Here is a 24097-nt window from a genome sequence, read left to right on the forward strand (position 1 = left end):
AAAATCATTAAAATCTGTGGATGTCTTGTTATGACAATTATTTAGTATGCTAATTATTTCATTTTCATCTGTTGGTTTAAGAAACATTGCATGCGGATTTTGCTCCACTAATTCCCCTGGTGACCCGGATTTTTCCGTTCCACTCTTGATGATTTTTTCAGAGAGCTGGGGCCCAACACCCGCAAAAAATTTGTTAAAACCTTCCACCACTTCCTCTATATTTGGAATTGATTTATTGTTTTCCATAAAGTAATCTGGGTAAAAGTTCTCATTTGTCTTACTGATAATGTTATTAAGTACTTTCCATATGTCCTTCAGATTATTTTTCTTACTTTCAATTAAATTAGCTTAGTAGTCCTTCCTGCAGATCCTCATAATAGTGGTTAACTTATTTTTGTATTTTTTGTATTTCAGTTCTGCCTCCTTGGTTCTATATTTAATAAATTGCCTATGTAAGTGGTTTTTCTTTTTACAAGCATTTATCAGTCCTTTTGTTAACCATGGGCTGCTTGTACTTTTATTTTTCCGATTGACCTTTTTAAGTGGACAATTCTTATCATACATTCCTGTAAATATTTCTAAAAATTTATCATAAGCTATATCTACATCATCTTCTTTCAAAACTGAATCCCATTTTTGAAGTAATAGGTCAGCTTTGAGTGCATTAACTGATTTTTCTGTTCTTATTCGTGTGTATTTGATATTTGATTTATCTTTCCTCAATCTATAGTTACGATCATACACCATGAAAACAGGTAGATGGTCACTAGTATCATTATACAAAAGCCCACTGACTATATTATTATATGCAATATCGGTAAATATATTATCAATCAAAGTGGCACTTTGCAGGGTTATCCTACTGGGTCTTGTAATTGCTGGAAACAAGCTCATACAGAACATTGTATCAATAAAGTCCTCTGTTGGTTTGTGTTTCCTGGCATTTAGAAGATCTATGTTATAATCCCCACATATAAGTGAATCTTTCTGGGTGTTTGAAGAGAACAGCTTTTCCATCCCTTCCTTAAATACCTCTATATTTGCTCCAGGAGCCCTGTAAATACAGCTTACTATTATATTTTTCTGTTTTCCCATACATATTTCCACTGTTATAGAGTCATACACATCTTCCACAGCCACAGACATGTTTTCTATCACCTTGTAATCAAAGTTTTTGTCTATATATAGTGCAACACCACCACCATTTTTACATTCCCTGTTTGTGTAAAACATTTCATACCCCCTAATTGCAAAATCTGTTCCTTTGCTTGATTTTAACCAGGTTTCAGACATAGCTATTATGGTAAATGATGAATTAAATTGGTCCAGACAATATATTATAGAGTCATAATTTGCATAGAGACTTCTGCAATTAAAGTGTATAAGAGATATTTTATTTTGCAGATCAATGCATTTATTACAATTTGTTTCTGAGTAATATTTACAGCTATGGTTAAATTTTGCATAGAAATTATTATAATTATTGTTTGTTTTTTAACCTCTTAAGCAAAAGCAAATGCCACAGCCCTTCTTCTCTGTTTTCTCTGGTCATGTTGTGCTAGTTATAAATCTATTTACTACAGACAACCCGGTTTTATGAAAAGATCATCTTTAAAGCAGTGACATACTTCTTTACTGTAATTTATTTTGTAGTCATTGTATGCCCCCTAATTTTATTTAAGTACTTTTAATTTTACGTAAGTGAACGTTCTTCAAAGTAAAAATACTTGGGTACAATATATTGTATACTGCATAAACAAAACCTATGTATAAAAGAAAACTGGAATAATAATATGAAATGGAGATTAATTTTTATAAAAGTTCTCATACAATATTAGTGTGGATATGATATATGTGATGTGTGCCCACTGTCAATCACATGGTGAAGGTTTTTTTTTTTTTAACAGGAATAAAAACCATTGGACAAACGAGGGTTGCAAACAAAACTGTTTAATGAATATGCACTTCAAAAACATATGTTTGTTCAGCCTTTAGATGTCTGCTTGTTTTATGTAACAACCAATTGTAAGAATATAAGACTTTAGAGATGCCTCTAAAGCCAGTTATGGGCATCCAACATTCTTTTGGTTTTTTTTACATTCTTTAAAGGAATACCTCAATGATGGCCTGGCCTCTCAGCTACTCTTTCTGAGGTGTTACATAAAGAAGTTATTACAGTATAAAGAAAAATCAACCCTTGTAAGTGTGAAATAAACAACACAACCAGTATCTAAAAAAACAAAACTGATTTTATTTTTATATAAATATGTGATAAAATGTAACACCACTCTTACATGCTACAAGAAAAGCCAATATGAAGTTACATGTGAGATGGGTCCTCTCACACAGACTTGATCATCATTCTGGTGGCCCTCAGGGAGTATGGCGCATGAGTTTTCCAGGTTTCCCAGTGGAGGCCTGACGCCCAGCCGATATGGTCACCAGCAGGATGCCAGTCGCCATTCAGACTGGCGGATCCGCAGCGGCTGTACCACCAGCCACCACCGTCTGACTGAGTACATTCCATGAGAGCAATGTCACCAAAGATGCATGGGGAGCAGCCGTCATTGTCACGGTCGGAGGTGCTGAAGCCGTAGCGGTTCTGGCTATGCATGGCGTCACCTTTGGGCAAAGATGGAACAAATTAAGGAATAATTGAGTTTAGAATTTAGAGTTTTGCTGAACATTGGGCACAGTGACCAGAAGTTGCAGATGATGGCACCTTGAATTTCCCTGCATTTTTAAACATTCTCTTTGTGTTACATTTGTCCTAAAAACATTAAAATGTGTATCTTTTGTATGCTAATATGTAGTGTCACTGCAGCACAACTATATATAGTATAGTATATACTCATAAAGCCAGTGAGCCTATTCAGTAATGTCACTTATACAGCTATATCTGGCTTAAGTTTGCCAACATTAGCTAACCTTAGCCACCATAAGCTACTGGTCATGCCTGACCAAGTAACACTGTAGAAGTAAAACCCCTGAGTGCAATACATTAAGGTGTATTTCATTACTTATGAATTAAACTTTTCATTAATAAGAGGAAAAAGTGTTGTTTCATCTTTAAAAGTACTGTCTCACATCAAATCTCCCACGTGTAGCATTTTATGTGTAGATCAACACATCATTAATCTATACCAGAGCTGCAACGATGAATCGTTAACTATTAGAGTAATCGCCAACTAATTTGCTCATCGATTAATCAGTTTGAGTATTTTTTTTAGAGAAAAATAAGTCAAACTTCTCAGATTTTAGCTTCGTAGATGTGAATACTTTCCAGTTTATTTACTCCTCTTTAACAGTGAACTGAATATCTTTGGGTTGTAGATAAAACAAGACATTTAACGGCGTCATCTTTTCACCATTTTCTGACATTTTATGGAACAAACAACTAATCAATTAATCAAGAAAATAATCAACAGAATAATCAACAGTGAAAATAATCATTAGTTTCAGCTCCGATCTTGACACATTATAATTGAGATCATTCCTGAGAAGACTGCCAGCCCATAGCTGCTCTACACTTCTGCACCAAGGCTGGTTTAGAAGCTGCTGGACTGCTTTACACCACAAAACCGGAAGAGGGCGCTGCTGTATCACAGAAAACAGCTTAGACAGAGTTTGTGCTGACAGCAGATGGTGATGACAGGAGTGAAATTCAAAGGGGAAATCACTTTCAGTGCAAGTGGTGGAGCAATGATCTTCAACAAGTTGAAAATGTCATAACTGTAAGGACTAACGATATTAGGCCACTATTAGTGTCTGATACAAGCAACAAGCCACCTTTTAATGTGGACCCCAGGACAAGTAGTTTCAAAGGTAACAACAATAAATAATAAAACCTCCTTTTCTTTTCTTGTGCTGACACAATAACTTGACTTATTGTGACTTCACAATAACGTTGTTGTTCTGTTAGAAATTTCTGCACTGAGCAGCTTTCATTTCCAAGCATTAAAATGATAACGTACAAATAACAGTGGCAAAAAGATTATTCCAACCAGTCAAGCTGGCACCAGACGTTAATATGACATCATAAAAATGTTTTTTTTTTCTCATTTAGATGTAACACACGTTCAACAAGGTAAAATCAGAAAAGAGAAACATTGCTTAACAAAATGTGGGGGTGTACAGGTGACACTCAGATGTAATGCAACATACATTGAATCTCATACGTCCATTGTATACAAGCCTTTCCAACTGCAGGCTACTATTGTGCTCAGACGGCAGAAATATGTTATTCTTGGTCAAGATGATGTTTGTAAGGTGTTGGAAGAACTTCAATTCAACAAAATATCACCATCATCTGTCGTCAGTATTTTACGTCAAATCGACGTTGGCATTGACATTGAACTTTGGTCACTCAACATCACAGCCTAAATTTAACTACATAGTAACATCTTACAACGTTGGTGCGCAGCTGGGAGTGCAGATGAAAGTGAAATACATGGAATAGCATCTGTGCATAAGCAGCAAAGAGAAAAGAGGGACAGTGAGAGAAGCTAAAAAGCAGCTCACGATACCTGCGGTTCCACTGTATTTCCCCACATGCAGTCTGAAAGCTGCTTTTGCACCGCCCAATTTGAAGTGTGCGTACTCAGCAAAAGCAGTGTCATCTTCGTGGTCCCATAGGTCGACTCTCATGGTCCACTTCTTGTGTTTGTTCTTGGTCAGAGAGAAAACCTTTTGCAGACCAAGCCAGTGGTCACCTGAGAGAATCAGCATAACATAAGGAAAGGATAAATGTTTCTTTATGATACATCTTTGCTTTGAGTTGTTGCTGCAGGATGAAGGGTTATAGGTCGCCTATAGGTTAGTCAGGAAAGAATTCAGGCACAGCTGAACGTTCAATCTTGCAGTTTAGTTTAGTTTTAGAGCTGGACTGTGTCAGCCTACGATTCAAAGATTATGCAGAAGAGCATATAACAGGAGAGTCTTTCCTCCTGCCAGTATCAAGGAAAAATTATGTCTTTATTTAATTCAGTTGAACCCCTAATCCTCTGTGTGTCACAAGTCCTCTCTCATTCATTCAGTGTGCATTCATTAGTCTGCCATGTTTTCCACTTCACCAACTGTCACAAATGTCACACCTACCTGTCCTCTGATTACCCCTTTTCTGACAGCCCTGTCACCTGGCCTGCTCTTACTTACCCTGATTGTGATAGATGCTGCCTGTTCTGTGTCTGTAATCGTTACACTATATACTCTGTATGGTTTTTTGTTCTATGTAAGAAAGACCTGTCCAGGATATTTTTTTCAGTGTTACATAAGGCGTTAGATTACACCTCACACCCTCAATAAACAAAACCAGTTTTAAACCCTTAACTTACGTGTCAGGTTTCCAAAACCGTTTTTATATGCTGCCCATTTCCTGTTGAAGGACACCACCCCTTTGCTGCGCCTCTGAAACACCGTCCAGCCTCCATCGGGGCGCATCTCACAGTACACCTAAGCAGTAAACACATTATGTCAGGAAAGCCAGGTGCCAGGCTTTTCAGATAATATCTAAAGACTGAGACATGTTCTCCAAGGGCTTGGAAAAGTTGACATTATGTGTTGGATAAACAAATGAGATGCATGCTGTATTTCTTTTCTTCACAAAATCTGTCAGAGCACTGATAAAGGTCCAGTATGTAAGATTTAGCGGGATTTAATGTATCTAGCGGTGAGGATTGCAGGTTGGTTTTCACTGGGAGCTGAATTATCCACAGAGGTCTCCAAACAGGTGATTAAAACTGGTAAAAACACTGAATAAAGCAGTTTCACGCTACAAATCAGTGTCACCTCTGGAAAAGGTGAGAGTCCAGCCCCTCTCCTGGAATTTGGTTCCAGAATCAGAGCTGCGTGTAGAGGTGAGCCCAGCTATGTGTAGTTGATACTGACTCACTCACTCCTTCCCAGAAAGATGATGTTCCACTTCCCCAGAGCCAAACTGTTATGCCAGGGATCAGCATGCCCGGGGCCCTACTCCTGCCTGACGCCCAGCACACAATGCACCCAACCCTGATATCTGCCTCTGTAGGTGGTGAGCAGCTTCTACTTGCTCAAGCTGGACACTCGCTGGCTAGCTCCACCCTAGGTCTGGCTCCAAGGGGGGGCCCAGTGTCCACATACCGGGCGAGGTACTCGGTATCCAAATTAGCTGGGTCATCAAGGTCTTCTTGAATTGCTCTTAGTCTGGCCCCTCTCCTGGGACCACTTTGCCTTGGGAGGCCTTACCACGGGCTATTAGCCCCATACAACACAGCTCCCAGGATCACAGGTACACACAAACCCCTCAACTATGTTAAGCTGGAGATTCCTGGACTGTATTTAAGTACTGTACTTAAATGCAGTACTTGGATTACTTTACTTTGTTACTGTCCACCGCTGGTTAAAACACCAAATAAAGCAATTTCATGTTACAAAACAGTCTTTGTAACCTAGCACCTACTAATGTGTGCTCACTTTTTTCTTTGATATCTTAAGATCCAGATGTTCTCTCTCCCTCTCCAAAACAAATGTATCCAGTGATTTAAACTGGTAAAAACACTGAATAAAGCAGTTTCGTATAAAAAAAATCATCATGGAGGGGCTTCTTACTACGGTGGTAGATGTGAAAATGCGAGTGGCCCTATCTAGAGTCAGTATTTGGTTTGTCTGCTCTGGGCTACTGTAAAACATGGCCATGCAACATTATGGAGACATAGACAAAGACCCGCTCCCTCTGTAGAAAGCACAACTGTTTGTATTCTCAGATTATTATACACTTAAGAAAACATGCTCATCTTACTATATAATGACGAAAACTCTGTCTGTCTGTGTGTCTGTTCCACGTTGGGGTTTTTTTTGTCCTCACTGTCTTGGTCAGTCCATGTGAAATTTGGCACAGTGGTAGAGGGTCATGGGAGGATGCGAATGAAGCAATATTACATCAATTGGCCAAAAGGGGGCGCTATAGCAACCGATTGAAATTGCAAACTTACTAAAACTGAGCTTCTATAAGGCAATGAATATTGCGGAGGGCGTGGCTCATCACATAAAGGTGTATAACATCTCAAGGGTTTCACCGATCACCACGCAACTTTGTAGGCATATGACCACACATAATCTGACGGGACCCCTCCATTATTGACCCGATTAAACAAAATGGGGGCGCTAGAGAGCTAATTTCTTATCTAGGCCTAACTGCCATATCGATTTTTACTAAACTTGGTAGATATGTAGAACAGGACGCCTCAAGGTGACTGGAGAAATTTAACTCTAAATGGCAACTGGGTGGCGCTATAACAACAGAAAAATGCTTAAAAATGGCTAAAATGCAACCGATCGCTGTGGCTCCCCCTGTGGCCGAATGTTGGGGGGGGGTTCTAATTTTTGGTATGACTAAGTCATGGTATGGTATGCTGTACATAATCATGGAAACTGTCAGTGTGTCATTCTGTCAGTCAGTCATTCTGTCTGTCCCATGTTTTTCTACTCACTGACGTGGTCAATCTATGTGAAACTGCACAAAGGCATTGAGGATTGGCATAGGTAGAAGGTGACAAAGCTACCAATGAGTATGGACTAGTTTTATTATATTCTATTTCTGCCAATATATCCACCTAAATCATACACACTGGACCTGTTCAGTAAACAAATGACACAGCAGAATAAGCACTACATTTTATGATACGCTATTAGTATAGACAGGCGTAGCAACAGTGACTAAGAGGGTGGGGTTAGTGAACAGACAGGAGTTGTTGTACATCACATCTCAAGATTAGGGTGTTTTATCATACCTTAAACGGGGTCTTGACTTTTTGAGGCTGGATTACATAAACCCCACTGGATGCTTGTGGTGAGAGAGCCTTAATCTGTGTGCAGTCTGTTCCTGAGGTTAGCATGACAAGAGACACACATTACCAACATGACCAACACTAAGTCTGAATATATGGTGTAAGTATCCTGTAAGCAATAATAAAATTCACAGTACCTTGAGAGGAAAGTGGATTGTGGTGTTTCTAGCAGTAACACAGAAACAGTTTAACAGTGAGATTACATTGTCTGAAGCATATAAGTCAATAGAAGGGGGAGACACTGGAGAAAGGAGCAGAGTTTGTTGTTTTTATTACCTTAGCCTGTACTGTGCAGCTCAAAAGACATGCCAAAATGAGCACACCAAAGCCAACCAGACTCTTCATTTTGACCTGATTTTCAGAGGTGACATGTTAGCCTTGATATATTTAAAAAACAGTTTATAAAGAAATGTAATCTTTTATTTAAACTAAACAGACAGTGTTACTTTAACAAGTGTTAAATGCCACCAGCAGTTTGTAAAATAAGACATTTCAGCATTCATTCACTTTCACAAGACTACAGTGTATAATACTTCCTAAAATAGCCAATAATAATATTCTGTCTGACACTTACCTGTGTGTTGGATGAACCTTGTATGCAAGCTCAAATTCCACGACAGGAGTGCCAGTTTCTCCCAACAAATACACTACCACACCTCCTTCGCGTTTACGACAAATGCTGTCACTTCCTGTTGTGCAGACTGAGCAGGAGCAAAGTCTGAACAACAGACCCAGTCATCTAACTTCCCCAATTCCAAAGTGAGTTGTTATTTCTACAAAGTATGTCACACAGCTTTCACAACTATGACATTTAAACTCTGCTGTGGAAAAAACTGCCCGGCAGTGTTTATGGGTTTATATCTCTAACTTTTCCCATCAGGCTGGACCTCTCAGAGCAAACACCATTCCATGGTTGACTCAAACAAGAAATACCTGCTGAAGCCTTGGATTGGTTTGTCCGGTACTCACTGTTAACTCATGTCTGTGAAGCATTGTGAAACAGCGTGGGATAGAAGACAGCTCTTTTGAAATCCACAGACTAATGAAATAACAAACTTTTTGCCCTGAATTACATTGAATTTTTGATCACCAAAAAATTCAGAATTGTGATCACCAGCTGATGAACCCTACCACTGATGCTTACTCCAACCTCATCAGGAGGTTGACTTTTATAGTGGAATGTCTCAACAATTGTTAGATAGTCTGCCATGGAATTTTACACAAATATTCATAGTGCCCAGTGAATGAATGTCAGTGACCCACTTGTGATCCCCTAAAATTTCGGCACCAGCAGGTCAAACCTTTCACATCCAGTGATATCTCTTTACCTGCTTGATATATTGGCACCAAATTTTGCACAGACATTCATGGTTTCCAGGTGTACTTTTACACTAATGGTACCATGTGGCTGACATTTATGGTTTTGAGGTAAATGTCTTGACGACTATTGAATGGATTGCCATGAAATTTGGTCCACCCCCAGAAACTTTTTGTCGAGGATGCCAGATTGGGCCACTTGGGGTGGCAAACCAAAACTAAAAGGCATTACTGAATATCAGGATTAGATTATCCTGTTGTAGTATATAGGCCACTTGAAATCTATGTCAGTAGAGTTAAATAATCGCATACTGTTATACTTTGATGTCTTATTTTACGTTTTAAAATTACTATTTTTCATAGACTTACATAGATTATACTGACACTTGAACAGTTAATATTTTAAGCTACTGTTTTTTTTTGTTTTTTTTTTCCAATGAATAAGAACACGTATAAAAGAATTTGATCAATTTCTGCTCATGTCATCTTTTGACAGTATCATATGAGAGTTCTGTATTTGAAGCTCAAGTCTTTGGCAGTACTCATTATAGATTTACTTTACAGCTTTGCCTGCCTCACTGCCCTGAGTATGATGTCAGGTCGTTGTTGGTCTTTTATTTATCTTTAATTTGTCATTTCAAACAATTTTAACAGGCTTCTCTTTGTCTTTTCTTCCTCCTTATTTTCTTCCTTCTGTTTGTATATTACAAAAGACAATTTGTCATTATATTTATTTTTTCCAATTAAGGGCCTATTGTGCACTCTCCTTTGTATCTTGACCATTTTGTGGACATATCATTGACAACAGTATAATAATTACTATTAATTATTACACTGTCTGAAGCTGTAGGCTATATTGTTTACACATTTCATAACAACTACCAACTTTAGCAGCTAGCAAAGTTGGCTTCCGCATGGCTGCTGCTAGATAATGTTGCTCTATGTATACACGTGACCATTTGCCCCAAAAGTACTGAGACAACCTGACCCAGAGTGATGTGCTACTGCTAGCTATACCACAAGCTAGCTTTAGTGTCATAGTGTCAGGAGGACCCCTGGCCTTCACTTGCAAAATGTCAAATGTCTAATTAAAATGCACCAACTAGAAGAGACACAAAAAGACATAAACCCAAAAAAGGATGCATAATGACCACATACACAACACCACCACAAAATCTGTGTGTCTTGTTCCTATGTAGGAGAGGTGGTGGGGGCCTTTTGCATATCTGTGCCCAGAGACCCATTGTTTCATAATCTGCCCATGCCTTGAACCAAGAATCGTGTTTTTATTAGCTTAGAAAGAGCCCTTCATCTCTATAAGTGAGGGAGTGGGTCTTCTTCCACAGAGCATCCCACGTTTCTACAGTAGCCTGGAATGGACAAACTACATGCATAGAGGGCCTCTAGTATATTTACATTACCTGAAGGACACTGTAGGTTCTTAACAACTTAGAAAAGGAGGGGTGAGCATAGGGATATTCATTTGGTTGTAATCTGCAACCTCACTGCTAGATGCCAATAAATCCTTCATACTGCACCTTTAAATTAAAATTGAACTTGTTCCCACATCAACCTGTGCTTGAAATACATCAAATCTTTCTGCACTGGCTGACCGAGAAAGGAGTTCTTACAAACTCTCCACTGTACAAATAGTTACAGAGCAGTCATTGTCCTCCATCCCGAACCCAGGGTAGAGGGGCTCAGTAAAAGTGCTGTAGAACGTGTAAAGGTGGCTGAGGGTCCCAGAGGAGGAGACGCTGTAGAAGGACAGAGTGCCACCCGACCAGTCCAGATACACTCCCACCCTGTGGGAGCGAGACGGAGGTGCTGAAATTTCCACAGACTGGTGGTCATACTGAGCACTGTAGTGATCCTCAGAGCAGTACAGACTCCAGGACTGCTCTGTGTAGCCAAACCCACAGAGGTGAGAGCTCGCCCTCCGGTGGATCCCCTTCATCGCCACAGCGACGTCCACCCAGCGTCCTCGCCACTCCACTTCCCAGTAGTGGCGTTGGGTGAGGCCTTGGTGACACAGCACCTGGGAGACACTCTCGAACCTCTCTGGGTGATCTGGGTACTGCTGTCTCTCCCTGACCCAGGTCACCTGCTTTCTATCGTCGTACAGGAAGAGAGACCTGGCAGCTGTGTTTGCGTCCAAAGTCAGTGTACAGGCATCTGTATAAATCACAGACATGGCTATGTCAGTGTTCTTTTTAATCACAGTTTTTATTTCATAACAATGATGAGGTCCAAGCAGGAGACCACAGGGTTCCTGTGTTCCTGTTTGCCTTTCTCTCCCTGTGTTTTGTTTTGTCTGTGTATGCTGGCATGCGTGTGGTCTCTCTCTCTTGTTTCCCTGGTTCCTGGCTCTGTTCCTCATTCTCACCTGTCTCTCAGCTCATCTACATGCAGTATATCTCCTCCCACTCTTCAACCACTTATCAACAGATTGTTGTTCAACCTTTGTGGTTCACCACTACTGACCTGCCTAAAGAATTGTTGGTACTTGTTGTGGTCACATTTAAAGACATTGAACTCTTTGCAAAAATATGGAGTTGTCTTGTTCCAAGAAAGAAAGCAAGAAAGAAAGGCACTTAAGAAAGTGTTGGCCATTTAAGGGACAGAGAGACAGAAACAAACAAACCAGATCTGAGTCCACACTGTCACTTGGAAATAAATCTGTATTCTGCCATCTGCTGGACAAATGACACTACAACATGTCAAGCCAAAAACAACTGAAAAGCCAGACAGACTGCAGCATGTATATGTCACATTTTTATGTGAGTGCAATCAAAACATTACTGAAACTACAACTAAATTCAAATGAAAACAAAAATATTAAAACAAAACTTAAACATTGGAAGTAAAAGACTTTGCTTGGTCAATTCAAAGATTATTTTAGAGGCTTGATTCAGTGCTGTAACAAGAAGAATTTATGTGTTGTTTCTATTTATCAGAATCACTAACTTGTTTTTTAAAAAATGAGGATGGACCTGTTTTTTTTTTCCAAAGTGTCCAGATGTATATCTGTGACAGTGAAACCTGATCCTGAGCCTGCCGCTGCAACAACTGCAAAGCTTTTGAATGTCGTCTTCTGCCCACGTCACAGTTTGTTGCTGTTTGGTGAAATTAAAAAAGAATGAAAATTACATAAATAGAAAATGCAGCACTTACAGTTTTTCAGTGTTGATTTCAAGTAGCACTCTGCATTATGATCCACACTGTGGGCAGGAGGATATACATACACACATATTAGTAGACACATAATGAGGTTTTATGATAAATTATATCTGGCTTTTCTAACCAGATATTATACATGTGATATGTATATTATGTGTGCAGCTCATGAAATAAAAAACAGATATTGCCAGATAAGTGAGTGGCAATAATAACCCCTATAAAGGGAACTTAATTGTTGCGCGAAACTTAGAACCACGGGACATGTTGCTTATTCGAAGAAATACCCATCTTAGCAAAGCATGTGGTCTGATAATGTTTTTCACTTTATTTCTTTGAAAGAATTTTCTTAAATCTATTTTTTGGGCTTTTTGGTCAATTGTATTGTTGATACTACAGAACAAATGGTCTACCAGGAAAGATATAAGCCACCACCTAACACAATAAATCATTAGCAGGGACAGATTGATTTACCTGAGATTTTCCAGCTTACAGAGCGGGTCGTTCAAATGGACAGAGATCAGCTTCACGCCAGAGTCCTGCAGGTAGTTGTAGCTGAGGTCCAGCTGCCTCAGGTGAGAAGGGTTAGAGCTCAGCGCTGAAGCCAGGTAAGTGCAGCCTTTCTCTGTGACTCCACAGAACGACAATCTGTGTGGAAGCAGGGTATTGAATTCTTATCCCAAAACACATAATTTGCCTGTGGCTTTAAATGTAAAGCCAGCTCACCGTAACGCCTCCAGTTTACAGTCCGAAGTTGCCAGTCCAGCAGAGAGCAGATTCACTTCTGAGTCCTGCAGGTCGTTCCCGCTCAAGTCCAGCTCCTTCAGGAGGGAGGTGTCGGAGCTGAGGACGGACGCCAAATCAGCACTGCATTTCTGGAGACAGCACTCATTTAACCTGCAGGAAAGGACATGTTTTGGTTCAGGTGGCAGAGGTGTGGACTTGAGTCACATGACTCAGACTTGAGTCAGACTTGAGTTCTCCATTTAACTAACTTTAACGCTATTTCTTTTCAACAAGTCGACAGAGTTTTCCAGATGATCCACTGTGTATGAACCAGTCCGACAGCATCCAATCAAGTTGCAGGAGAACCATCAAGACCTAACGTTACGTTACTCAGCAGAGGTTAGAAAAAATGCTACCAAAGACAGACAAAGGCTACACGGTGGTCAAGAAAGAAAGAAATTGCAGTATGCAAAACATGCATGTGGAAAATTAAAGATGCAACAACTTTCAACTTTGTTCAACATTCGAAGTTGTACAAGAACAGTATGTCCAGGCTAATATTAGCATAGTTAATGAGCTAATGCTTAGTTAAGATTAGCTTATAAGATACGTAAATTGCTTTACAAATAAACACAAAATTTAAAAAGGATTTATGATTTTTGTATATTTAAAGAAATATTACTCTTGTTGAAATGGCATTACATTTGGTGAGGAGCGCATTATGATTTGTTAGCACTCGAAACTCAGTATTGACTTGGGACTTACTTGTGACCTCCAAAACTATGACTTAATCCCCCCTCTGGTAGGTGGTACCCAACAAAATTGAAAATGATCTGAATCTTGCTGGATTTTTACTGATCTTATGTATATTTTAATAAAAATGTGATGGACTGTTGAAACCAAATTGAAAGTGCACGTAGAACTGAGTCATGACATTGATATAAGCCACTGTATTGTCGTTTCCACTGAACCTGCGTGACCTGACCTTAATGTCTCCAGTTTACAGTGTGGACTTCTCAGTCCAGCACACAGCTGCTGTATGTCTGGACCCAGGTTGTTTCCACTCAGGTCCAGCTCTTTGACGGAGGCAGAGTCAGAGCTGAGAGCTGAGCCAATGTGATCGCAGCATTTCTGTGTAAGGCCACACCAGCTGAGCCTGACAGGAGGAAGAAAACTTCAAATAAAGATACAGCACACCACATGTGACTTAGTGATCACAAACACATCTTGTTTACGCAACAAGACTCCACAAACATCATATATGATGGCACATTAGTGGTAAAAATTATACAAAAATTTACATAAGTTATGTAGATTTGATTGATTTTTATTTAAAAAAATTTACCACTTGGGGGCATGCTAGTAAACAGTTGTAGTAGTTGCAGCTCAGCCTTGCATCCAATTTTTCCCAGTGGCCACTCGCATTATTGCAGTGAAAAAATCCCCAACAGCCCAGAAACATTTTCCATATAGGCCACCATTATGAAAGAGATGTATGTGAAACTGTTGACAGGACACCTCAAACTGCATTATGAAGCTTTCTATTTTGAATTTTTAAGCCACAGTGGTTTGATATATGTGAAACTTTCCTCAAGCTGAGAAAATTGTTGAAAAAATCTTTGACATCATCACAACATAAAGGGCTCTAGTTTCCCGGCGCAGCACAGGGTGGCACTGGGTGGCAAACCCCACGCAGAGCTAGTTTCGAGCAGCGCAACCCGAGGCGCGCTCAGTTTGGTAGTTTGGCAGACTGAGGTGCACTGAGATGGGTGTGGCCGCGCAGCAGGGGGAGGTGTCAACAGATCCAGCTTGGCGCAGTGACAGTTTCATGCCAAAAGGCTTTGCCGAAGGTGTGCTAAAAGCTCGCCAACTGAAACCAGGTCTACTGTCAGCGCAGGCAGAGCGCAGTCGGTGTAGTGGAAGTTTGGCTGACCGGCGGACAGTGCACACTCGTCACCAAAACCTCACAGGCAGGTTTCCAGAATGTCAGGCACATTAACGATGCAATAAATAGCCAAAAAACCACTATTCAATGAAACTATCTGCAAACAGCACATAAATGTATCTCTATATCGACTGTCCCGTCACATCTGATATCAGATCACAGGGGACTGGCACCGTTTGGCACGTTTGGCACGCGTAATGGAAACCCAACTTGATTTGATTAACACTGCTGCAAACTAATGAGTTCACACCCCTCTCAGCCAACCACAAACAGCCACAGCATCAGATAGGGAGTATATATTCAGCATCTGTCATCTTAGAAAAGTCAAAAGAAAAGAAACAGAGTGAGACTGCGAGAGAGAAAGAGAGAGCATGCGCGCACGAGAGAAACGCAACATTGATTTACAATTGTGGTGACCTCCTCCCAGGCTACCTCTGCATCATCAGCCCGTGGAGGTCTGCTCGCAGTTCCGTATACTCGGACACTGTGAGCTTGGACCTCCCGGACCAAAACATCAGGTTCCTCATGGGAGAAGTTTGGCCGTCTGACGCTGCTGCTCTCTTCTGGCACGGTGAATCGAGTAAACTCTCATTACGCCTTCGCACGGCGCATTTAAGGGCGAGGAGAGGGGCTTATTTGATTGGCGTGATGTGTGTAAAACCCACTCCACGCCTTCTCTCCTCCCTCTTTCCGACTTGCGCAGGTAGGAGGGACGGAGGAGTAGCTGCGCCAGGCGCACGGTGTGCCAAACTTGCAAAATCCGCCTGGCCACACCCAGTTGCCGAAGCGCAGGTGCGCTGTGCCCCCGCCTCGCCCAGTCTGCGAAACTAGAGCCCAAAGTCTATCAGCCAATCAGGAACTTGCGGGGGGGGGCCAGCGGGAGAAACACTACTGTGCATTTTCTGTGGGCCACGGAAGGAAATCCAGAAGCTATGAGCTACGAAGCTACGAATGCGCCATGCTAGCAGCTCCACTGGAATGAATAGGGTCCATCTTGGGGTCTAGTATCTAGTTATGATTATACATTTATGATTCAACCATATAGCATAGACCATTAGCATTGATTTAGAGCTGTGTTTCTGTCTACAAAGTGAATGTAAGTCCAATATTAATTCTAATTAAGTTTGCATGTTATTTGGCACTGGGCATATAGGTGTACAATGGTTTCATCAGAGCTTTTTAGCTGAAAAAAAGTCATACTGAACTAATATTCTCAGTTATCAACTTAAAAATTTGAATTAGTGCAGCTTTAAAAGCAGCATCAATATTGATACTATGTCAGACAACTAAAACAATACATGAGATTGCCACAGTAACAATAATGTAGCAAGAACAATTACGATCTTCATTTGCACTGACCTTAGTGTTTCCAGTCTACAGTGTGGGCTCCTCAGACCAGCAGTAAAAAGCGATACACCAGAATCCTTCAGGAGGTTGTTGCTGAGGTCAAGAGTTTTCAGGTGTGATGCATCTGACTTCAAAACTGTAGCCAAGTCTGCACAGCAATTCTCTTTCAGCTTGCACTGATTCAACCTGTAAAAAAACAACAGGGGTTTTTATCTCTGCACAGTGGTCACTACAATGGACAACTATTTGAATGCCATTTTCTTGTATAAACATGGGTTTTGATGCTATAGTTGCTTTAGAGTTGACCCTAATGCGTCATGACATACACTGCCACCCATTGGCCAAGTGTTGTAAGTGCACCACAAATCTCTTAAATCCAAGATGGTGGACAGAATGCAAGAAATGTTGTGCTTCTCAGGATTATCTTGCCAATCCTTATATAATAGGGGACCCTTTGCAGGTAAATACAATTTGGTAATATCAAGTAACGTCTAATGAACAATACAGTTGTCAAAATTACAATGTATGGATTTTATGTTGGGAGGAAATTATGAACAATCATCTTTTAACTAAACTGGATACCATGCAATGTTGGCTATATCTCAACTACAGTTAATACTACTGCAACTTTGTTGTTCTTGAAAATACTACATCTGCAGTGACTTTTTTGGCATTAAATTAATTGATGTGTGTTGTTAGAATGTGACTGGCATTTTTTATCACAAAAACAATATTGTGACAATATTATTGTTATTTTAGTTTAAAAAAAATAGTTCAATGGGGGGAAGTGTGGAGTCAAGAGGAAGAAGTTGAATGAGGGAGGGAGGGGGTACAGGAATGATGCAACACATTCACGCTGACCTTGACACATATTGACGTTTGGTCATGGACTTTCCAAGTCTACGTGAAAGATACCCTGGGTGCGTTGGTTAATAACAATCTGGGACGGTCAAGTTCTGCCTGTTACATGCATTGTCTTCTTTTAAAATACACTTCTGTTTCACAGGAAATTTATTTTTATTTATTTTTTTTTCTTTCAAAATAAACGCACTATGTTGGTACAACAACGCAAATGCATTTTTTTTTCCTTCAATAACTAACGCACATGGTTGGGCTTAGGCAACAAAAGCACGTCATTGGGTTTAGGAAAAAAGAACAGGGTTTGGCTTACTATAAACAACACAGTAAGATTGTTAGAGACTGTTAGAGACTGAACAACGGTCTCCCAGGTGAAAATAGCATCCAGTCAGTGTTTGGCTCTTTTTTTTCCCTTCAATAACTAATGCATGCTGTTGGGTTAAGACAACAAAAACACTTGGTCACATTTAGGCACAAAAACACATGGTTGGGTTGAGGAAAAAAGAAGAGGGTTTGGCTTTATAATCTTGCGGGACACAAACAACAGTCTCCCAGGTGAAAGTCACGTCCAGTCAGTGTTTGACCTTTTTTTTTCCTTCAACAACTAATGCATGTTGTTGGGTTTAGGCAACAAAAGCACGTGGTGGTGTTTTGGAAAAAAGAAGAGGGTTTGGCTTTATAATCTTACGGGATGCAGACACACGCTCTACCGGATGACAGTCAGTGTTTGTTGGACGTACCCACCACCCCTCCCTCACAACTTGGAGTTTCGCCACCTTAACTTTCATTCTTGTACTGCCACGTTTCTCCCTGACATTGTCTAGTGTTGTTAAACTATAACGGCAACCAGCCACACATATCATGCCAACCTTAAAGGACAGTTTTTTTCCTCAGTGGCTGATGCCACAAGGCCAAGAGAGGGATTTCGACAACTTCGGAGTGACAGTGGGTTGAGAGAGGAGTAGAAGAAGAGTGGAAAATGTGTTAAAATATTTGAACCGACTAGTTTAACAGCATTAAAAATATATTTTTTATAGTTTTACATAATATATGTTTAAAAGAAATGAACTTAATTTTTCTTTTTCATGACTAAAAAGGAATAAAGACATTTACGAAAAAAATCTTGACCAATGTAGTAACAATTCATGCATGAAGGGGTTAAAAATATTAATCATGAATAAATTCAAGTCCAAGCAAGTGATTTAAATTTGTCAGCAAGAAGAAGGTCTAACCTGATTGTTTCTAGTTTGCAGTGGTGGCTGCGCAGTCCCACACATAGAGCCTTCACTCCTGCTTCCTGGAAGTCATTAGTACTCAGATCCAGTTCTCTGAGTTGGGTAGACTCTGTGCTGAGAGCAACAGCCAGTGCCGCACAGCAGGCTCCTTCGAGTTTACACTTGTGTAATCTAATAAAAGGGGCAATAAAAAGGTCTTTTAATATTCTGAATTGAACAATAGCAAGTGGACTGCATTTAATTCAATAGCAATTATGACAGCAAACCGCAGTAAACCTAAACCACAGGTCTTTTAACCACATGAAGTGGTTGTTTGCAGGATTATGACTTATGATTATAAGTTTATGACTGTAACTATTGTTACAGACCTTAAAGTCCTTAGTTTACAATGTGGGCTCCCTAATCCAACAGCAAGCAGCTTCACCCCTGAATCCTTCAGGTTGTTGTCACTCAGGTCCAGCCCTGTCAGGTGAGAGGAAGTTGAGCTCAGCGCGGAGGCCAACATTTCACAGCAGTTCTCAGAGAGGTTGCAGCGATTTAGCCTGGAAAAACAAACAAACACATTTTCTTTCTTAATGGGAACATAAAGTGCTCAGGTCAAAGTCTGAGAAAAGCTGCACAGAAATGTAATTTGTTTGTTTATAGAGCAACTAAAACCAACATGCAAGAGGAACACTGTTATCCTGTGGGTAAACTCACAGAGCATGTGTGGAGGAAGTAATGACAGTCAGCAGCTTCACTACCCCTTCTTCTGATCTTATGTACTTCTTCAAGTCAAACTTCTCTGTCGCCTCTGATGTCATCAGTTCAAAAGTGAGAGCAGACCACTGGACCGGAGACAGCTTTTTGGGCTCAAGCCTCCCAGAACTCACAAAGCTCTGGATCTCCTGCACCAAGGACTCCTCTCTGAGCTCACTCAGGCAGTGGAAGAGGTTAAGCTTGGCCTCTGGTTCCTCTTTGATCTTCTCCTTGATAAACTGGATGGTTCTCACCACATCTTCCTCTCCCTCAGCTTCCAAAGGCAGTATTCTACCCAGGAGCTCCTGGTTTGGCTTCAGTGACAGTCCAAGGAGAAAGCGGAGGAAGAGGTCCCAGCGGCCGTCAGGGCTCTCCAAGGCTTTTTCGATGGCAATCTTGTGAAAACTGAACACAGACTTGGGGAACCATCTTGTAGATATTCTTTTCAGGTATCCAAGGAGGACGTTTTCCTTTCTTTGCATGTAGGAATGACGGGCGTACACAGCTGCCAGAAACTCCTGGATGGTTAAATGTACAAAGCTGAAAACTTCTCCCCTCCTTTTGCCCTCCATCACAAAGACCTCTGTGCAAACTCCAGAATAGACTGTTGCCTCTTTGACATTGATGCCACACTCTTTCAAGTCAGCCTCGTAGAAGATCAGTTTGCCTTTCTCCAGTTGACGGAACGCTAGCTCTGCTAGCTTCAAAACTACATTGTCACTTGTCATTGGGTAGTGCCCTTCTTTCATCCGGTCTGTCTGGCAGAGAAGGAGGTACGCGTACATCTCGGTCAGGGTGTTGGGCATGCCTCCTGTCACATTGTCATGCAACATTTTCTTCATTACGGTGACTGTGATCCAGCAGAACACTGGTATCTGACACATGATGTTGAGGCTTTTTGATGACTTCACATGGTTGATGATTCTGATGGCAAGGTTATCATCGCGCAAACGCTTCTTGAAGTACTCCTCCCTCTGTTCATTAGCGAAGCCCTTCACCTCTGTCCACTGGTGGATGTGCTTTCGAGGGATCCGGCTACCTGCCGCAGGTCTGGACGTGATCCAGATGAGAGCGTTGCCGAGCAAATCTCCTGTGATGAGGTTGGTGATCAGCACATCTAGCGAGGCCGGCTCGGTCTCATCTCTCAAGACCTTGTTGTGCTTGAAGTTCAGGGGAAGTAGAGTCTCGTCCAGGCCGTCGAAGATGAAGAGGACTTTGAATTCTGTTCCCAAAGTCTCAATTGGTTTCATCTCAGGGAAGAACTGATGGAGCAGCTGCATCAGACTGTAGTCTTTCTCGCCAATGTTGGGATTCAGCTCACGGAAAGGAAGCGGGAAGAGGAAGGTGATGTCTTGATTTTCCTCCTCTTCCGCCCAGCTCAAGGTATACTTTTGTGTGCAGACAGTTTTACCCACTCCGGGTATACCCTGGGTAAGCACGGTTCTGATCTGCTTCTCTTGGTTGGGCTTAGGTTTGAAAATGTCACTAGCTTTAATGGACGTTTCTTCTGTCGTCACATGGTTGGACCTCTGCTGTCTGACCTCATACTCCTCGCTAAAGCCTCCCCAGGATCCTTCAATCACATGCAACTTGGTGTAGATTTTGTTCAGGTAGATGTTGTCTCCTTCATCTGCATTCCCTTCATAAATGTTTTGGTATTTTTTCCTCAGGGTGAGTTTCAGTTTTTCTTGGATTGCACTAGGGCCAGTTTCTGTTCAAAGAATAAATTATAATTCCTCATTCCATTTTAGTTTTGTACAGTTCAATCTTATGTCTGTATGTCTGGAAAATAAAATATAACTTGATTGTGTGTGTAGGCATGTTTTTATGTTCTTACCTTTGCCTTCTTGATTGCTCGGAGCTGATAAGGACAGAAAGAGAAGAGATCGTTGTAACATGGCCAAGCTGTTTTTCCTTATAAACTAACTACAGAGTCACAATTTGTATTTTATACATGTTTTACCTTCCTCGTACTTCTTCTTCAGTGTTTCAGCCCACAGATTGAGTTTCATTCTCATCAATATATCCACAGTGACTGTAACAGCACCATTATAGCCATAAGTCTGCACCAAAAGATCCACAGTGCCCGGCCTGTCTGCCCCATCGACCCGAGCCCTTGGAATATGAGGGAATCCTTCGAGAACATTGCTGTAAAGGAACCACTGGAGAGTCCTCAGGTCTTTATCAACCAGCTCCTCCAAAGTGTCCAAGAGCAGCACGGGCACACATGCCATAGTTGTTTTCTGGTCATGCGATCAACCAGTCCTGTTGTTTCATGCCCATCCTCTCGCAATGTTCAAATGCAGCAACAGTTTCAGTTTTGAGATGATGTACTTTGCACTCATGTGAGTGATATCACTTCTCACCGAGGTTTACAGTAAATGCTTTGTTCCCAACCCTGTTATCAGCTTTCCATAAGACTTTGTTTATGTCCCATGCATGCTGAAACAAGTTGAGCCAGTTCGGTCAAGTGGGTGGTATGCACGTATAGGGGAGACTGATGAAAAGCATAATAGTGAAGTAAAAGAATGTAAGCTTGTGAAAAGAGACTCCCGGTAGTACTTTATGCAACGTTATTAGTTTCACACTGTGTCACATGTACAGTTAAGTTCTTGTTTTGGTGACCAGATAAAAATAAAAAGGGAACATGAATGTCCTTCCCTCATGAGATGCAGGAGTTCAGCTCTAGTGTGTTTGCATGTCTTTTTGATAGTCTGTTAGTGTGCTATTGTGATATGTTTACAGTATGCAAGGCACAACTCAGTGCTTCCTGTCAGTAGTGCAAAGTCAGTAGGTAAATATGTACTTCCTTTTCACAGGCAGGAGCAGGACCTATGAGAAAACAAGAAAGGCAGTGAACTAGCACTGTGGTTACAGCAATACAGTTAATAATATGTCAAAGAAATATGTGATCAGTGCCACACACTGGGTATTTTAATTCAAATAATTAATTACATCTATCCTGTGTTTATATGTCAACACTGCTACCATAACCCTAATAAGTGTAGGGTATAATACTCCACTTATATTACAAGTTTGCAGTTACTAAAAATACACTAGTAACTTTTTGATAAAACAATATACATTAGGTCTCTGATGAATGATTTAAAAAAGCTGTTATAAATACAACTGTCTGTTAAATAGCAATATATCATTTGTTGGTTTCACATCAAAGGCATTTTCTATAACATGAAAAGTTGTGGCACCATGCGCTGTTTTTACAGTCTGGTGCAGAATGAGGTTTGCATGTTTCATGCGGTGGCAGTATTAAATCATACATATTTAATTAGTTTTACATGACCCTGGCCTTTCCATCGTTATCTACAGTAGATATGTGAAAAATCATGCAAAAGCTTTGATGCTATGGAGTTGAAATTTTTATCATGGGCCAAATATTTTGGACTGAGGGCTGAGTTCTGCCCATGGGCCACTATTTTCCTATATCACTGCTCTATAAGAATAAATCTTCACGATTAAACAGGCTGCATATGAAAAAAAAGTCTAAGTTAATATTTATAAAGAGCTTAACACTCCAAACCTCGGCTAATCTGCCTTGTCAACACTGTCAGGGAGTGGTTTCATCAGATTTTTTTGACAGTAGCCTGGTTTAACAACCCCACCGCTACCATTTGATTTATAGGTTGCACTAAAATTTGTGACATTACCATTATCACTAGGCCCGAGTCACTTCAAGACAGTGAAAAAGGCGCAAACAAACACGCATGTCCAGATATAATCATGTAAAGAATAAATAGATAAATAAAAATAACTTTCTGAGTCTGGCAAAAGAAAAAAATAACTTTCATGTAGGATCTCATAGTTAATGAAAGACTCTGAAGTTTCCAGGGCCTTTAGAGGGCTTGTGTGTAAGATTTAGGGGGATTTAGTGGCAGCTAGTGGTGAGTATTGAAGATTGCAACCAGCTGAAACTTCTCCCAGTTAGAATTCCTTCGATGTTCATTGTTAAGGAGACTTTTACTGTGAGCTGAATTATCCACAGATATTAGAGGTCTCTTTCTCTCTAAAATATGTAAAAACACAGAGCAAAACAGTTTCACGTTACAATCAGTCTTTCTTCCATGCTGTTTAGCACGTCACCTTTTTTTGATCCAGACCTTATGGAGATTTTTACCGGGAGCCAAATTATCTGCAAAGGTCTATTCTCCAAAACAAATGGACCCAGTGACTTAATCCGGTTAAAAGCAGTGGTGGACAAAGTGCTCAACTCTATTACTTGAGTCAGGGTATAGATACTCCTGGTCAAATATTCCTCCAATACAAGTAAAAGCTGCCTTGTCAAATTGCACTGCTAAAAAAATTAAGGGAACACTTGATCTTCACAGTATTACACCAAGTCAGTTAAACTTCAGGGAAATCAGTCTGTCCATTCAGGAGATTTCATTTACTTTGGTGCAAATGAAAGTGACAACATGTGCAATGGAGAGGCAAAAGCAAGACAACCCCCAAAAAGGGAGTGTTTTATATGTGGTGGCCATAGATAGTTGGTCTCTCCTTATACTGCCTGACTAATTCTTCTCTAGTTTTGTGTTCTGATAGTGTCCTTGTCACTACTGGTAGCATGAGGTGGTACCTGTAGCCCAATCAGATTGCATAAGTAGTCCAGCTTGTCCATATGTGCAGTCACAAGAAGGTTTGCTGTGTCTCCCAGCACAGTCTCAAGAGCATGGAGGAGATACCAGGAGACTGGCTGTTACACTAGCAGAGCTGGACAGGGCCTTAGAAGGGCATCAACCCAACAGCAGGACCAGTATGTGCTCCTTTGTGTGAGGAGGAACAGTAGGAGCACTGCCAGAGCCCTACAAAATTACCTCCAGCAGGCTGCTGGTGTGCATGTTTCTGACCTGTCAGAAACAGACTCCATGAGGGTGGCACGAGGGCCCGACATCCTTTAGTGGGACCTGTGCTCACCA

General features: G+C 40.8%; 2 protein-coding genes across 2 annotated transcripts; both read right to left on the reverse strand.

Moving 5' to 3' along the window:
* Positions 1-1934: 1934 nt before the first annotated feature.
* LOC125882959 (angiopoietin-related protein 5-like) lies at positions 1935-9375 on the reverse strand. The gene is made up of 7 exons (XM_049567003.1): positions 8398-9375; positions 8100-8174; positions 7961-7988; positions 7767-7858; positions 5334-5451; positions 4527-4712; positions 1935-2622 (listed from the first exon to the last, which is right to left on the reverse strand). Exons 2-7 carry the CDS (start codon positions 8166-8168, stop codon positions 2342-2344), a joined length of 774 nt encoding a protein of 257 aa, XP_049422960.1. The 5' UTR covers positions 8169-8174; positions 8398-9375; the 3' UTR covers positions 1935-2341.
* A 135-nt stretch (positions 9376-9510) lies between these two features.
* LOC125882953 (NACHT, LRR and PYD domains-containing protein 12-like) lies at positions 9511-21656 on the reverse strand. Its single transcript, XM_049566960.1, has 11 exons — positions 21130-21656; positions 21004-21027; positions 19128-20877; positions 18797-18970; positions 18426-18599; positions 16348-16521; positions 14029-14199; positions 13044-13214; positions 12792-12965; positions 12315-12361; positions 9511-11315 (listed from the first exon to the last, which is right to left on the reverse strand). Exons 1-11 carry the CDS (start codon positions 21398-21400, stop codon positions 10768-10770), a joined length of 3678 nt encoding a protein of 1225 aa, XP_049422917.1. The 5' UTR covers positions 21401-21656; the 3' UTR covers positions 9511-10767.
* Between the last annotated feature and the right edge of the window lie 2441 nt (positions 21657-24097).

Source organism: Epinephelus fuscoguttatus, linkage group LG22 (assembly GCF_011397635.1).
Source record: "Epinephelus fuscoguttatus linkage group LG22, E.fuscoguttatus.final_Chr_v1".
Lineage (NCBI taxonomy): Eukaryota > Metazoa > Chordata > Actinopteri > Perciformes > Serranidae > Epinephelus > Epinephelus fuscoguttatus.